The sequence below is a fragment of the Gouania willdenowi genome, chromosome 8 (assembly GCF_900634775.1).
Source record: "Gouania willdenowi chromosome 8, fGouWil2.1, whole genome shotgun sequence".
Taxonomy (NCBI): Eukaryota; Metazoa; Chordata; class Actinopteri; order Blenniiformes; family Gobiesocidae; genus Gouania; species Gouania willdenowi.
This window is the reverse complement of record NC_041051.1, coordinates 16,994,091-17,012,450: the sequence shown is the minus strand read 5'-3', so window position 1 is coordinate 17,012,450 and position 18,360 is coordinate 16,994,091. Positions and strand designations below refer to the sequence as shown.

Below are 18,360 nucleotides of genomic sequence, written 5' to 3'. Positions count from 1 at the left end.
CCGACTTCCAAAATAAACAGACAGGAAGACAGGGTTGTGTTTAGCTAGCTAACTTGCTAACTAGCTAGCTAAGACACAAAATAACCATCTTAAGTGAAACGGTTCTCATAAAGTATGATACTTTACAGCGGCGTAGTCATTAATGTGCATGCCTTGTCACTAACTACAGAAAATCAAGATTTAATGATGTCATCTTCCAACATCCCTGGTCACGGAGCCAACATGAGAGAGGATGGAGTCATGGGAACTGGGTCAAATCATACCCTTGGATCTAATCACAGCCAGCCTTTTGGAAAAAAAAAAAACAAGGAAGAAAAATACAGGAAACATGTGCATGCACGCCTTAGAGTCAGAGACGGAGAGAGTTAGAGCCATTCCAGGGATTTCTGGGCTGAATTGTCTGAATTATGGGCGATAGCACATTGCTGATAGAAAGAAAACCAAAATGGTTTATGCAAGTGTTAGGATTTTGCACAAGTTGCACAAGCCAAGTAATGTTTAAAAACGTCTGTAAAACACTGTGGTGCGTTTAACAACTTTCTAGTTAAAACTTGATAGCTGCAGCTTTACCCCTTATAATAAATAAATGACCATTAACAGGGCCCTAAAGAGCTCTAAAATTAAATACACAGTTACACATAACCTCAAGCATTGCAGCAGCTCTATTGCATCAAATATCTGTCAACAATGTTATTACTTCGCTGCATTTTTACATTTCAGACAGTTAACATTTGGACTGATCAGGAATCATATATGCTCAGTACAAGCAAATTATCAAAGAAACAAAAGTATCTCATCAAAGGCAAAGCAGCAGAAAGTTGGATCATATAAAATTGGCCTACGAACAGATAAAACAGCAGCTAATCTGGATTACTCTTGGTAAACTAGTAACTGTAGGCTATTGTACACAATCTGATGTAAAGAGTGCCTGAGGCAGTCTTTGGAGGTGTGGAGAGATATTCCTCTCAACAAACACTGTGCAGATTGAGTCCTAGGATGAAAGTAAACACGTGGGTGAATTGGCAGCCATGTGGGCTTTGTGCTCATAAGGGAGGAGAAAGACGCTGCCAGTTTTGAGCCAACCATCTGCCACAAAGCAAGGCATGCCTTCACCAGGATGTGATGATGATGATTTAGTAAAAACATGCAAAAATACATACAAAGACAAAACTAACAATAAAATAAATAATAGACAGTCATGAAATTATTGCCCATTTTCACGAGTGATCAGACGAAATGATTTTTCCACACATTTGTAAACTACAGTTACGCATGTAGACACACAGCACATCAGCAGACAATTTCTAGAACAACGCTGACCTATGGTGCCATCTACTGCCACCTACAACCATGGAGGAGTATTTAACCACATATTAGATACTTTTTAAAATTATTGTCGTAATATGAGCGAAAACACATTTTTCTTGTGTCTACGCAAGAAAAAGGATGAAAAGATTTGTTTTAAAGAAGCCACTTTAAAGCTGGAGACATTTTTTTTTCTATCAGAAAAATCATATTAAGGCCTCATAGTTCAATAAACCGAAGATCAATTGCTCAAAATGAAAGATGTAAAAGGTTGAAATTGATGAAAAAGTTTGTTTTCATCTCCAACACTGTCTTATTGACATTTTCAGAAAAGTTTTGCGCATTGCATTGTGGGACATAGAGTTCCATGAACAAATGCAAAGCAGTGTTTTTTTCCGTCATTCTTACTGGGATTTCTTGTATTTCTTTACCAGACAAGGAGGTGATTTGTTTGACAACATTTTTGTTGTAGTTTGATCCCTGTATTCCCCATGAAATCACCTGACTTAAAGGGCCCATGTTAAGCTAAATCAACTTTTCTGTGCTTTAAACATCATAAAAGTGCTATATGGGCTTCATACACATGCCCAAAGTGTTTTTTTCATTGATTCCCTCAATCGTTAGTTAGAGGGTGATTTGCTCCTTTCTTACTGCAGGGTGAGCACAAACACCTCGCTCCAATTTGATGACACGTTCTCACTTTGATGACGAATCTGACGCGGCACTGAGCTGGAGAAGCCGCGCCTCCAGGAAGCTCTCAGCCGTGATTGACATGTAAACAGACACGCCCACGAAGGTGAGCATGTCAGCGTCTTTCGTGCAGTGCTATGTGTGTTTTTTCTACAGTCTATGTATGTACCGGTGAACACCCCGCCCCCACGCTCTGTCTCGTAATATAAAGCAACATGAGCTCAGCTAGGGAGTGGGTGATAGGAAGGCGGGCCGTCCTCTGGCCCTACGTCATCGTGCGGGGAGGAGGAAGTCAGTGTCCCGTCTATAGACACGCCCACTCATGAATACGCATAAGTAGGCCGCAAATCAGCCTGTTTGTTTAGAGTTGCTCAGAAAGTGACTTTTCAGAGGCTAAAACTCTGGAAAACAGGCGAGTTTGGGAAAATTAACCTCAAATACTATGTTTTTGGGGTTTTTAGAACAAATGGAGATGGGTGAAAAATAGCATGATATGGGACCTTTAAGTAATTTCCCCCTGGGATAAATTAAGTACTTCTGACACTGAATCTTAGATTCGGGTTTTTCCATGTAATCCACCATTGATGTCTTTCAGTCCGTGAATACATATTTAGAAAGTAGCTATGGCAGTGTTTTTGGGGGTAAACACAAGAAATCACAGTAAGAAGGAAGTAAAAACACTTCTATGTATCTGTCTACGGGACTCCACATCCCACAATGCAATGTGTAAAACTTTTCCGATTTTAAAAGTTTCCGAAATTAAAACAAGAGATCAAAACAAACTATCAAGCGGCAATTTCAACCATTACATCTACACTGTCTTTGTCTGATAAATGTTTTTTTTTGTGTCTCCAGCAGCTTCAGAACAAAATAAAATAAATACACCAATGACATCTGGGCTTATGTCATGTGATAGCTGTGTGATCTAGCATATTTTCCATAAAACCTTTACCATCCTTTGTTATTGAGATACCATCAAGTTGGAGGAAAAATGTAAAACCAATACCCAGCTGACCAGTTCAGCTGCTGATTTATCTTATAAACCTAACAAATATTAATGTATTGAGATTATGTTATGTTAGACAGCTGCATCCTCAACCCTCTAGCAACATGCATGACTTATGAAAGCATGAATAATCCATGGCTACGTGATCAAAAAATATTTGAATAAAATAACATCCGTGGTCTTGAACATATTGTGTTTGGTAGCAGGCCAACAGTTGGCTGTGGCTGACCTTTAGTGAATTTGAGATTTCAGAGAGTTCAAAAAGCTGCTGAGTTGGTTTGCAAAGAGCAGAAAGGCTAGAAAAAAAAAAGGTGGACATTGGAAGTTAAAAGAGCAACGATGGATGCTAAGTGGTTCTGCAACAGCAGAGAAGAGTAACAGAGCAGCATGGTAGCCCTGGGCCTCAGCGGGCCATTGCATGGCCTGAAGTCATGCCATGTGAGCCACACAAACATATATACATACATTTGCACACAGTGAGTGCTTTTTGTTTTTCACTGAAGCACCGAGAGGCCCAAACGTTGCCTCCAGAAGAACAAAGCACGTGGGATGATGTGATACAAGGTTACTATAACAGAAAAACCCACTTACTGTTGGTGTCCAGCAAACTAGGTCACAGTTCTGTCAAGTATGAAAAAATAACTACGAGAGGGGTGAGCACACACATGCACAGGAGCATGCACACACGAGGGAGAAAAAGAGAGAGAGAAACAGAGTGGGCGAGTGGCGGTAGCTGGAAACCCAGTTATCCATGACAACATTTATGATTTTCATCACCTCCACCAAAAAATATTGTCACCGGCATTTATTCATTTATTTGTTTCCATGTTAGTAGGAATATGTTTAAAGTACTAGGGGTGTCCAGCTCCGATATCGATATTGGATATCGGTCGGATATTAGCCTGAAAACGAATATCGGATATCGGATTAAAATTTCCTGATTCGCCGATTTTTTTTATTATTTTTCCCCCCAATTCATTTTTTTATGTATTTTATTCAATTATTGAATACTGTGGATATTATGTTGGAGGTTAAAATGTATGTAACCAAATGGTTAATAATAAATGGGTCAGTTTTTCTCATACCTACTGTTGCTGACTATTGTTCTCTCACTCGATCAAGTCTTTTCAAACATTCCACACTACAAAATAAGTAATTATTATTTTAATATTAAAGAAGACGAAGAAGAAGAAAAAAAAGTAGGTATGATTCGTGCTGACATCGGATCACTATTGGTATCCTTGACCTAAAATGTGAAAACATTCAAAAACCTTCCTCTAAGGGCAGTAGGAGGTAAGCAATGGAAGAATTTGCTATTAGTTAATTAGAGCTTCCTGTTTTTGCCCTTTTGACATTCCGGAATGTTCTGAAGTGGGCATGTTGACAAAGAGTCACCCACTTTTGTACTGAACAATAACATAAATGTTAGTACAGTGTAACCAACAACTTATATGTATTTTACAAAATAGTTTGTGACACTTTAGTAGAAGTTATAACATAATCAATACATCCTACAACTGGCCCATGAAGTCATTCATAAAGTACCAAATGGTAATAAAAGTAGTTATTTTATATTCAAAAGCTATTTTCTTTGTAATCATGGCTTGGATTATTTATTTCTTTCCCAAGCAGAAGCTCAAAGCAAAGACGGAAACCACTACACCACACCCACAAGCTACATCTGTAGCCACAGCTGGCTAGGGACAATCTGAGAGAAGTAGGCTGAAAGCCATGACTGCTGCTCTAAGAGAAAAATGTTCCTTATCGTTGCTCTATCAGCCCTAAAAAACATCGTTGTTCCTAAAACGTCCTGCATTATGATGTTGATGTTTCGTCTTCAATATGAAATTGACTGTAAAATGCAAACTAATGGCAAAAAAAAAATCTCTTCCTACGCTACATTAAACTTAAAACAGACTCAAATAAAACATCTATTAAACCAAGGGTATCCCAGGTGAATTATACATTTCACACCTGAAAAATACAATCGCACTCTTTTTTTTGTAAAGATGTTGACACAGTGTCACCAACACTGATCACAAAACCAGTAGTAACTTCCCAGAACATTGCCAAAAGCGGCCCCCTGGTCCCACCACCTTGGTTTTCTAGTGTCATGTGTTTCATTTGTCTGTGCTTGAAGACAGATTGTTAATCGGGACAATTTCGTGTTTAAATTAGCATCGTTTCTGCAGTTTGAAACTCAGTATTTTGTTGGTTTGATCAAATTAAAAAGGCCAGCGTTGGCTAAATGGGTCTAATCGGTACAAAACATCAAATCAGATGCATTGAACACAATGAAACACACACTTTTTCTAAATATTTTCATTTTTAGTTTGGATCGAATAGATTTTTAGCATTTCATTCAAGGCCATGCAATCCTTTCCTCATGCGGAATGATCTGTCCCGACTCCCCTCACAAGTCTCAGGAACAGTCAAAGCTACTCTGATTGAAACCAGGTCGATAGACTCATTAAGGAAATCAGCCTGATGAGGCTTTATTTATAACGCTATGGCTGTTTTTTTCTCTATGCATGTTGTGATGCCTGTGAGGTGATAGTGGAAGGCCCTTCAAGAGATTAGTCTTTTGAGGAAATCAGTGACATAGAAAGGATGAGACAGCTCCTCGGTCTGATATTCCATTCTCTTTCTTTATGTGACAAAAATGCTCTCGTGACAAAGACCCATCATCACATACAATCATGTCGTCTGCAGTATCAGAAAGAAACCAATATGCACTTTGCGTTCAAGTGCTGAATATTAGAATAGAATAACAACAGTTGCTCACGATTTCTAAGTTACAAAGTTATGCAACACTCACAATACAATATTTCTAAACGCAGTTCTGACACTAACACTAAACAGAGCTGCGAAGCCATAATCACAGCTTGGAAATATAAAAAGGTTAACGCAGGCATGTGGTGAATCATGCAGGGGTTGTGAATGACATTATTCTTGTCCTTTTCTTCCACCGTAAAGAGATGAAGTATCGTCATGTGAGGCAAGGAGATGATGCAGCATTGGCATGCAATAGACTGCCTCCTACATCTGTCATCTGCCCTTTGTAGGGTATCCCATATTCCGTAATCAAGGAACGCATGCAGAATAAATGGAAATCACATTCTGTAACAGAAAAATCAATCCGACACGGAAAAAGCAATCTGACCAGTTTTTTTCTTCTTTTTCTTTTTATTGGAATTTGGGCCCCAACATGAAATGCCTCACTTGCATGTTTTGGGACAATATCAAGCATTTACATGCTATTTTTCACTGGGAAGCGGGTGATTGATTGTCTAGAAAGGGTGACAAATAGACTCATTTATTTCCAATTTTGCAGAAAATCCTGTTCAAAATCTTGCGCACATGTAACAGTTTGTCTAGTGATCTTTCTCTTTGTACTGTGTACAAGCCCATGTGTATATATATTCCATTTTTCATTTTTATTATGCTCTTTTATTGATCTGCCGCTCAAATTTCCCCTTTGTGGGACTAATAGTAAGTTATCTTTATCTTTATTGATAATAAATGCAGAGCTTTATCTGAAATGTGTTTTAAATGTGTTGTGATGAACAAGCAGTTCAGATTATTATGACTGCATTCAAAGCAGTTAGCTGAACTAGTGGTCGTGGCAGAAGCATTAGCCTTCAACTCCAATCACACGGCAGCGCAGTGTTTCGTGCAAAAGGGTTAGGGTAATTTAAGGTTTCACAAATAATGTTTTGGGAGCATATAATAGAGTTCCATGATATTTCTCCCATTATTTACCAATTTTGGTACAATTTAGCTAAGTTTAATGGCCAGATATTAGTCATTTATATAGGAAAAGATGTCGTTTTTGTGATGCAAACAGACTGATTCAAATATGTTGGTGTGCATTTTACACCAGTGCATAAAAATGAACACGGTGCATTATGCTTTCTTCGTGTGTTTGAGCCGTTAACAGTCCGTCAAATCAGTGTGTGGCCAGCTCATTACAAATGCATTTGCCAGCTGTCTCAGTGGAGAAGAGGATAGACATTGCTGGAAGATCGAGAACGAAAGCATCTGTGACCACAAATGGCTGCCATTTTCTAATGATTGCATAGCGGAGTGGTGAGTGAACCCAGAGGACACAAGGCAGAAAGAGCACTTAGTGCTACTAGTGAACATTGCACAGGTGAGTGATGCATCGGGATGTGACGAGCTGGATTCTTCCCCAACTAGTGCGATTTAGGCCTCAAACTCTACAAGTCACAAATCCAAGCGAAACATACAGAGGATGCTACCCCTACGGCAGGACCAAAACTCATATCTTGATATTTTTTCTCAAAATGGCGATACACGATATAAATCTCAATCATTTTAAATCAAATGAAGTCTGACCAGGAACACAATTTTGGGATAAATTTGCTGATGCAAAATGTCATACAGGCACATTTATTAACAAACAGTTGCACAAAATGTGCCCCTTTTGGCTTTTTCCCCACTTGTGAGTGAGTTCTGTAGTGTGGCTTGTTTAGGGGAAGATCTGGGTTAGAATCCATCTGACTGTGCTTTACATGCTGTTCTGAGAAGTAGTGACACCAGCGGCTCCTAAAACAAGTGTTTTAAAACCAAATAAGCAATAAATAATATAGATATAGGCAATATTGTCATTTTCTATATCGCCTAAATAGAAAACTTGATATATGGTGAAACTCGATATATTGCCCAGCCCTACCCACACCTACATTGACCTTCTCTGAGTATAACCACTACACCTTTGTACCACCCTGGAGGATATACGGCAAGAATAAACTATGGTGTTGCTTTTTTTGTGCCAAGAAATCATGTGATGCTAAATTAATTCTTTCACATTTTTTTTTTTTATCTCTCTGTCCTAGACCTAGATAGGACTTTTGAGATGGGAATAAAGAAATAGGTCAGAGTCTGGGTGTGAGACGCCTGAGCCAGTGCAATATTTTCACTTTGCTATTCCAGTTCATGTGTGTGACGCCCTTATACACATACATAATTTAAAACACATTCAAACATGCAGATCACTCTTCCTTTGAATAAAACACAATTCTACAATAATTTACTAAAATTGAAAAAATAAAATCAACATACATTACTAAAATCATCACTCAAAGATATATACGAGAGGCAGTCGTCCCTCCCATTGTACAGTAACATATTTCTCTATGCATGGTTGGACACCTTTCAGAATATACTCCTGTGTCCCAGCGACAGGATTGGTCAAGCTTGTGATCACATGACATAGCTCTTTCACTGGCAGACCGCAGCTAGCAGCAGAAGAGGCCTTGGAGAGATGCTGACACAGCACACCTGAAGCTGAAGACCAACCCCCCCCTCTCTGAAAGAAGACCTTCATTATCCTTTACATAGAGGAAAACCACTTCCAGTGCAGAAACACTGGTCCTCACAGGCATGCTTGGATATGCCATAAAGAGGAGAGGAGCATCGCACAATGAAATGTGGAGAAAAACATACCATTTCAGTCAAGATCTCCTGGATTGGTTTAGGACAGTGTTTCTCAAATGGGGGTACATGGTACTACAGGGGGTACTTGAGAGAAGGAGACAGTGGAAAATTAGTGTCAGTCTTGGTCCCACCCCAGGCGTGAAATGAATGGAAATCATACAAACTTTAGAAATAAATCTATTTAGGAGCCACTAAATCAGTGTTTTTCAATCTTGGGGTCGGGTCCCCATACGGGGTCACCTGGAGTTTAAATGGGGTCGCCTGAAATTTACGAAAAATTAAAATCATATTTTGAATATTTTTCAATTATTATTCAATTATTTTTTAATTAAAACAACACACCAGAATCTTAAAAAATCTCTATACTTTCACTTTGTGAATCGGGTTCAACCAAAATGCAGAAAAAAATAAACAAATAAATAAATTTGAACTCAAACATGATTAAAAACTGATTCTAGAAAAAAACGTCCTTGGGGTCACCAGAAATTCTTGATATAAAAATGGGGTCATGATCCAAAAAAGGTTGAGAACCACTGCATTAAATACTGTTTCTTTCCACTTATTTATACATTGTGATTAATCAAAATGTGTGTTATCACAGTGCTCTATAGTTTTTAAATGGTTTTTTAAGCAAAATGTTGTAGTCGGACAAAGGGAGTACTTGGATTCAGAAATAAGAGGATCCATCCATCCATTTTCATACCCGCTTATTCCCATTTATCAGGGTCGCGGGGGTCTGCCGGTGCCAATCTCCGGCTCTCATAGGGCGCTTGGCGGGGGTACACCCTGGACAGGGCGCCAGTCGAATTAAGAGGATGTATTACTTAATGGCATAAGAAAATATGTTGCATTATCCATGATATCTATGGGTGTATCACAGATATCATCAACTTCCTGAACTCTTGGGGTTTAGGACGGTGGCAGAGTGAAACCAAATGAGGTCCTGATTTCAATCAAACTGACACTCTGGTCAAAACGAATGAAAAAATGACAATGGATATCCAAACTCAGAAGGAGGGTCTGGCATTTCGAATGGGCTACAAAACCGCTTTAGTGGCAGTTCCAGTACCTTTTCACCAACCAATCAGAAAGGGTTTGAAAAAACATAATTTCCGCTACCTGACTTCTGGCTTAGCTACTGCTTCAGCATAAAGGTAATGAAAAATATGGCCCTAACCCTATTACAGAATCTTATTTTGAAATACTGATGAAGACCAGATGTTAAGTTACAATTTAGAAGTGAATAAGAAGGGGGTGTTTCTGCCATTGAAGGGGGTGTACCCGCTTACAAACCAAAACGCCCCTTTTTGCTGCTGGTCGGATGATATTGAAACTCAGAAGGTATTATCTCTTCCCTCATTCAATCCAAGACTCCCACTCTGTTGACATGGCAACGCAGACGGAAATAGAAAAAAAAAAAAAAAAAAAAACAACAGCTGAAGTTTAAATCCATTTTTATCAGCGTCACATTATATATCCAGAACACAGACAATTAACTCAGTTGTGATGCAAAACCAAGCACAGGAGAATATTGGCTGATGTTTAATCTGCACATTTACATATTTATCCGCCCACTGATCCCACACTAACGCACAGAGACATGTCGGCACAAGGACTCGTGGAGCAACAAAGCGTTGCACGTCAAGCCATAACGAGCACATTGCAGTGCAGTAATGCACTGTTTGCCTACACAACGTGGGATGAAAGATCTTCACCCTTCATGATGAAAGAGAAAAAACAGCCTCTCACTGATAAAAGGTCCAAGTGTGGTGGAGCCAGCTGAGTGCTTTCAAAATATAATGAAACATGATGACCATCTTTTCTTAGAAAGAAGAAATAAAATAACCAATCGATGTGAACATAAAATCTTCAGAGTGGGAATGTTGGGGATAGTTGTTAAATCATCAGCCCGCTGTGCTGTTGCTGAATGTGGATGACTTTTTTCTCTGGCATTCCTTCCAAATCCTAAACATGGATGTTAGATTAAATTAGATTTTGAATTTCCAACATAGGACTTAATGTGTGTGAATGTGTGCTGTGAAGCCCTGAGTCAGCTGCAGGCTCCAGTGCCCAGTGACCCTGAACAAGATACGGGTATAGACAATATGTAGATAGATGGATGGATGGATGGATGAATGATCACTTGTTTAAAAAAAAGTTCTACTTAAAGTGCCATAAATAAAACTAATTCAACAAATGGCAATGTTTGCCTGTCCTCAAGGTCACCTCAGGGTCACACTTGTCATTCTTTGGCTAGTTTTAAACCTGTGATTAAGGATGTCCTATTACAACATTTTCACTACATCCAGTAAAAACACAATACATCAAAGATGTTGGCTAAAATAATCTGATACTTATATTTTTTTGGACTGATATCGGACTGATATCAGCTATCAATATCAGTCGGGATACCCTTATATGTAATACATTCCATTCTGTTTGACAGGAAGCTAAAGAGTCACTAAACGCTTCGATGCAGTAAAAGTGGTAATTCTGTCGACTAAAAACTGTCAGCATAGTTTTTGTCGACTACTTTTTTTGAGACAACTAGACTATGACCACATTAAAAAACATATTGATATTTTCATTAACTAACACAAACTAATCTATAATTTCGTCACATGGGACGAAATCCAATCAGAACTCATGTGATCATGTGGACTTAACGCATTTATCACATCAAATCTGTCTGTAATGAACAATATTAGGTTTATCAATGGTATGTAAATGTTCAAGAAAAGCATATACTCTGATGGTCTTAGTTGACTAAATCTTAATGACATTTATCAGATGAAACTACTACTCAATCTTTGACATTATTTACCATAACTTATGTTGTTTTTATGATGATTGTGTCTGTTTGGCTTGAATCTTTGAAGTGTACTTGGATGTTGTAGGGAGGGGCATGTGCAATGTTGTTGTACTTTTGCAGTGACAATAAATTGATTCTATTCTATTCTATTCAAACTTTATTTATATAGCGCAAATTACAACAAGGTCATCTCAAAGTGCTTAACAAAATACAGAGTCCATAGTAAGAAAGAAGGAACCCGACAAGATCCACATGAACAAGCGTTTAGCGACAGCGGGAAGACAAAACTCCCTCTTTTTTTCTATTCTATTCTAAATTTTGACTGAAACTAAGTTGCAAATCAAAAGCTGCTGTTAAAAATAAACCTAGACATCGTGAGTTTGAACTGACACACACAGTCACAGAGGAAGTCAGCAGGTGATTAGCATGCATGTTTTAAATCTCTAACGCTAACATTAATTAATGAATGAATTCATGTCTAAAAAGTTCAAATATCTGCTGCATGTGCACGTGAACTGTGAAGAAGTGCAGCCCTATCTTCATTGGCTTGCTGCAACCCTACTGCCCACACACACACTGAGTCACACTGTAATAATGCACAGGGATGATGGTAGTACTAATATTGACTGTAAGGATTGCCTGAGACCCCCCCCCCCCCATGCAGTCCCAGCCTTGTTATGTTGATGGTAATGACCAAACCTCCTGCTCCTAATCCCCAGGTGCTGAGTAGAGAACACCTTATGGCCCTTCTGCTGCTTGACAAGCTGCTCTGCCTTCACACAGCCAGTGAGGGAAAGCTGATAAACCCTTTTGGCCAAGAGTAAAAGGTCACTCATTATTCCTGAAGGTGGGACAGTATGCACGCATTTAGAGAGAAAGCAACTACGCAGGAGAGAAGAAGGGGGGATCCCTTACACAGCAACCTGAGAGATGCATGGGAAACCCAGCTCAGATGATGAAACATCTCCTCAGAAGAGAAACAGACCAATTAAAGTGAAACAATGAAACACATCTTGAGTGCCTGTAAATGCCAGATGCGGATCAGTGCCTTTGGGGAGCCTCGGTTGTCGATCCACGCCTGTGAGGCACTTCCCCTCCTCACAGCTGACATTACTGCGTAATAATGAAAACATTGCGCTTCCCCCCCTTTCATGGATGGTCTCACGTCTCAACACACACCCACCAGCATCACTTTCAGCTACAGACAGGAGGATCATTCCATCACCACATCATCTGACTTATCAAAGCACAGCTGTAACATCAAAGCCATCAAAGTGGATGTCCCTGCATTAGTGCACACACAGTGAATGAGAGGGAGGCTGTGTCTCTGCGGTAGTTCATCTCAATGGATGATCAGCAAAGGAACAGCCCCACACATGCAGCAGTCAAACACCTTTATCCCATCACTAATACACATGCATACATACATACATACATACATCATATAATAATGGAAAGGATCCGCGCCCTATGGGGACACAGAATCATTCTCTTCCCTTTGCACAGACACGACATGAAAAGCGCACGATTTTTCCTCCTCACCTTCCAACCGTTTGGTTGGCGAGCTGTCGCATCCGATTGAATTGCTTCTTCATGTTTGTATCTTCAGCATTAACACCTATGGAGGAGGAATATTCCGCATTATTTCTCGACGCACATCGGCCAGGCTTCCACAGAGGCGCAACACAGAATCCAGCCTTCCATATTCTTCTTTCTTCATTGCAAACGCCACAAAAACTGTCCTGGGATTACATATTATTTTTTAAACGGTGCGGATTTAAAAGCTGTGCATCATTATTAGCCTCATTGCAGACAGAGGGATGCTGGAGAGTCACCGATAGGCAGGGAGCGACAACGAGGACAAGAAGCGGCTGCGCAGCAATGAACTGTGGGAAATGTAGTTCGCCCTATTCTATTAAAAAAAACATGTAAAGAGCAGAGGCGTTAAAACAGTGTTTTTCAACCTTAAGGCCGCCTGGAGTTTAAATGGGGTCGCCTGAAATGTATAGTTATTGATATAAAATAATAATAATAATAATAATAATAATAATAATAATAATAATAATTTTTTTAAATGTAGTATAAAGATATTTGAACTAGCACAACTTGTTATTAAAACTGCCAACTCTGTATTTGTAATACAGTGTTACAATTTTTATATCAAAATGGGGTCACGATCTGCGTTAAAATGTCACATAAAGCCACATTAGGGCCACTTACAGTTGAGTATATATATATATATATATATATATATATATATATATATATATATAAATAATGGATAAATAATGGATTTTGAAATATGCACGGTTGGACTATTCAGGAGTCAATAATTCATAGGTTTGTTTATAATTGAAAGCCTGATATTATTGAAGGATGATTGGATGGATGGATGGATGGATGGATGGATGGATGGCTTGTTGAACTTAGGAGAATTACTTGCCCTATTTGCTCAATGCTATGAGTCTGCCTGGTTAATACTGTCCTCTAGTGGTAATGTGTAATCAGTGCATTGCTGCAACAGTAAATTAGGTGAACACTAATATAACAATACTATATACTACGTTTTCCCTCTGCTATTTATTTATTTTTTTAGATGCCACTCCACTCAAGCATGATTTATTTTAAAAGAAGCTTGCAATTAGATGCTGCATGATTTTACACTGTTTAAGTGTGTTGGAGACGAAATATAAAACATTGTTGACAAACTTCAACACGCTTCTTCTACTATATCATTAATACTCCTCTAAGGGTCTTTAAAAATTAAAATAACTCTAGAGTTTCCAGAAAGTCCATATATATGACATTTTAGAAATTTTTTTTTTTTTTTTTTTTTAATTATTATTTGTATTATTGACTGTTACATCTCAGTCTCTGTAGAGCTCCTGTTGTCCAGAAGGAAGCAGTGTTTTCTCGAAAAACAAAAAGAGAAAACGCTTAAATATAACCAACCCACTCCAGCTTGAGCTCAACATTTCCAGCAATAAGACTTTGACAATAATTTGCAATTCTTACATTACAGTTAAAATCTTAAAGGAAGGCTTTTATTTGTGTCTTTACTGTATATACAACACCTGGTCTGTTTGCTTGGAAACCAAATATTCCTGTTGCCTATTTAGAAACACTACGGTTTGTGGAATGAATGAGAACTTTGATTGGTTTTTGGTGGACAGACATACAGACCCTTTCTAAAAAATAAGAATATCATGGAAAAGTTGTTTAATATCCATAATTCCATTCAAAAAGTTAAACTTTCATAGATTATAGATTCAGGGTCCACAATTTAAATGATTTCAAGTATTTATTTGTTTATTTTTACATAATTTGGGATTCCAGCTATAAAAACCCAAGAAAACAGGAATTCAAAAAATTAGAATACTGGGGAAAAATAAAATCACCATTTACTTTTCAGTTTTTGCAGAAAAAAAAGAGGAAAAGAAGGACTGGACTGTTGGCCAGTGGTCCATGGTCCTCTTTTCTGATAAACGTAAAGTGTGTTTTTCATTCAGGAATCAAGGTCCAAGGGTTTGGAAGAAGACGGGTGAGGAACAGAACCTAAGCTGCTTGAGGTCCAGAGTCAGTCATGATTTGGGGTGAAATGTTCCGTTCTAACAACTTTTTCATGATATTCTAATTTTTGGGAAAGGGTTTGTATATCATACACCCACATGATGGTAAATCATCTCTAAAAGTCAAGGAATGTTTGAAGTAAGTTTTTGGGCTGAGTCATTAAAACACAATATCCCCCATTCTGTGGCGTGAAGAGGACAGAGAAGGTTCAAATCCCCGGTCAGAGTTAACGCCCTGTGGGTCAAAAGGCCCTGATAGGCTAACAGGTGGGCTGGATGTAGCTGAAGGGTTCAGAGGCCTCAGGGGGGAAATGATACAGAGAAATGACTGTTTTCTAATACCATTAATCTCTGACGTCCAAAATTGAGAGAGGCGGGGGGGTTCCTCAGCCTTGATCTCAACCTTTCGACCTTGTCAGATCATTTGTTTTCATTAGCTCCCACTCGACCCCCCTGAAGTATGGAAAGTTTCTGATTCAACAATCTTCCTGAATTTATACAATCCAAGAAATTACCAATTGATTTTTCTGAAGGATTTTTAAAAGATAACTGGAACTGTAAACAGTGCAAAAGTTAAATCAGGTATTTATAAATCTCACCTCACATATGTCTTTAAAATATATTTGAAGCAGACAAGTCATGAGGACATGAGAGGAAAAATAAAATCAGACGTGAAAGTAATGGATTACAAGTACTCACGTTACTGTAATTGATTTGTGTTTATCGGTACTTTTATTTCATTTGAGTATATTTCAAAATGAGTCATTTTACTTGTACTTAAGCACGATTTAAAAGAAGTAAAGTAATTTGTTACATTTCTACTCAGTAAATTATTATTTTTTGCTTTAAAATGATCAACAAACATTATGAAACTACAAAAAACAAAACAAAAACAAAGACCAGGCAACAATCAAATGTATCACAACGTAGCCAACCAACCAAATTAAACGTAATACACGGCGCCAAAACTATAAAAAAATAAAAATAAAATAGTTTTAGTGTTCATAAATTGAGCTATACTTGCAGCCTGGGAATTTAATTTATTTTGAATTCAATTTATTGGTGTTATTTTATTTTAAAAAGAATTGTACATTTTGACAGAGCTTTTATTTTATACCTTTTTTTATGCCTTTGTGGAAAATAAATTAAGTTCCAATTGATCTTGTCTCCTCCTTTTTAAGTAAATACATGAGATGTTTACTGTATGCAAGAAAACCGTGACAAGATTTATTACCAAAAATAAACATGGGGGTGAAAGGACTAAGTTACTTTTACTTTGAGTACTATTTAATTGAGCTACTTTTTACTTGTACTTGAGTATTTTATGTATGACTTACTTGTACTTGTACTTGTGTACAATTTCAACCAACAAACAGTACTTCTACTTGACTAGGATATATCAGTACTCTTTTAAAACTCTGAATAAAACACATTCGTCACGCAGGCTCCTGCTGTTTCTTTCACGGATAGGGATGACAGAGATGCTCCTAATTGGGTCACAGCTCTCCTTACGAGACCTTCCTTCAGGTCACAACCTCTCACCCGCTGACCCAGCGCTGCTACTGATACGACGGCTCTGCTCTGACAGCAGCCTGATGACCACAGGGTTCCTTCATAGCATAGGCATTAACACAGATCTCAGAGACCTTTGCACGCGCATGGAGGTTGGTACTTGTCACAAAAATGGAAGGCTGATTTATGTTATTATTGAACAAAACATGGGTGGGATGTGAGGAAGGGTCAGGTTAAAAGCCATCCCATGAACTGATTGCACACTGGTCAGATTGAGACATTCTCCATGCTGGTTTTTAATCTTCAAACAAGTTGGATCATATTACACAGATAAGTCAGTGTAGGTGTGAGAAAAAACCTGCAATCCTGACATAATAATATTCAAACGGAATGTGACACAAAAACAAAAGGAAATCCACCTTTCAGTCTAGAAAAATGTATTTAATAGAGATTCATTAGGATTTCTTTAGGTTAACAACTTTCAGTGTTGTTTGTGTAGTTCTCCTCCTCCCAGCCTTTCAGGTAAACCAGCACCAGGGCCAGACTTTGAAGGATGTTTTGACGTATAGGCAACTGGCGGCCCTTGGTCTAATTGTGTGTGGCCCCCGAAAACGAAATTGTAATTCATGAAGTTGGAAGTTATATGAAGCCCAACATAACACACAAAACTCCAGAAACACAGAAAACGACGGCAAAATGCACAAAATGTCAACAAAAGTAGACAAAATGAAAACAAAGACACACTAAACAACCACAACATGTACAAAAGGACTTCAAGGACACACAAAAAGACAACAATAGCACAATGAATATAGCAAAAACACATAATGACTAAAAAACACACAAAAAGGCAACAAAAAATGGACTAAATGAACTCAAAAAACATCAAGAAAACCAACACAAAAGGACTACAATGACAAAACCTTTATGTTAACATAAATATTGATAATATGGCCCTCGGATCAGACAATCACATTTTTATGGCACCGCTCTGATAGAAGCCATCTCTGCTTTAAAGGGTTTTCTAGACTGGGACCATAATGAACTACTGGGCTAATGTAAACTATGCCATCTGAAGGGGAAGGTATTACAGGTCTAAACTATGAGGGCTGTTTAAAAGTTTTCACAAACACCTTTGAGTCTAAATGCAGGTCTGCTACTCAGGAAGCACAGGGACAACACACTGATAGAATGTTGGACATAAACAAAGTCTGATGAAAGAATCTCATTCTTCAACCAAAAAGTAGATGAAAGATGTTTTTAAGCACTTTAGCGCTAAAACAATAATAGCATTATTAATAATATTACATGTAAATTGATACATGAAAACAAATCTAATATTGAAATTTGTGTACTATATTTATCTACACATAATCTAAACAGTTTTGACATATTTTTAATTAAAAATGGCCATGTTTCTTGCATTTCCCTTACACATTTGTGCTGTGAGAAAGCAAGTAGAGTTCCTCACCTTAAATAGACAATTGCTTGCAAATAAATTAGAGCATTTTGTGTGTCACCGACATACATTATATAAAATTGTTTTATTATAAACTGACTTTCCATTATGATATATTACATAATTTATGTGTATAATGTATGGTTAGTCTTACTGATTGATCTGAAAACCACATTGATTAAGATATCTACGAGTTCACTAGTAAACCCATTTGAAGTAGCACTAGTGAAATAGTGGGGCTTCAAATGGATACTAGTTAACTAGTGGGAGGAGCATGCTGTCTAACTGCTTCTTATTGGCTCTCTAGTCCAAAACGAAGCGTGCAAACCCACAATATTATTCTCACCCTGCCTGATTCATTTGCACTAATTCACAAGTGAACATGTTTGCTCAGGAAATGCAGTGTGTTATCGTGAAAGTGCATCTTCGTGTGTACATGTTAACAAGCAACAGAACGTTAGGGTCTATTGTGAATGCAATGTCAACCAGTGAGAACCACCGTGTCCACTGCTTTAGGCGTTTGTGTCTCTGTGGTGAACTAGTTTTA

At 38.1% G+C, this 18,360-nt stretch overlaps 1 protein-coding gene across 1 annotated transcript in view; it reads right to left on the bottom strand.

The window, feature by feature from the left end:
* The window catches only part of arhgap44a (Rho GTPase activating protein 44a), a 39,264-nt gene extending 26,146 nt beyond the window's left edge, over positions 1–13,118 (bottom strand). Inside the window, 1 exon segment of the mRNA XM_028454675.1 lies at positions 12,816–13,118. Coding sequence (XP_028310476.1) covers positions 12,816–12,868 — 53 coding nt within the window. The 5' untranslated portion in view covers positions 12,869–13,118.
* Between the last annotated feature and the right edge of the window lie 5,242 nt (positions 13,119–18,360).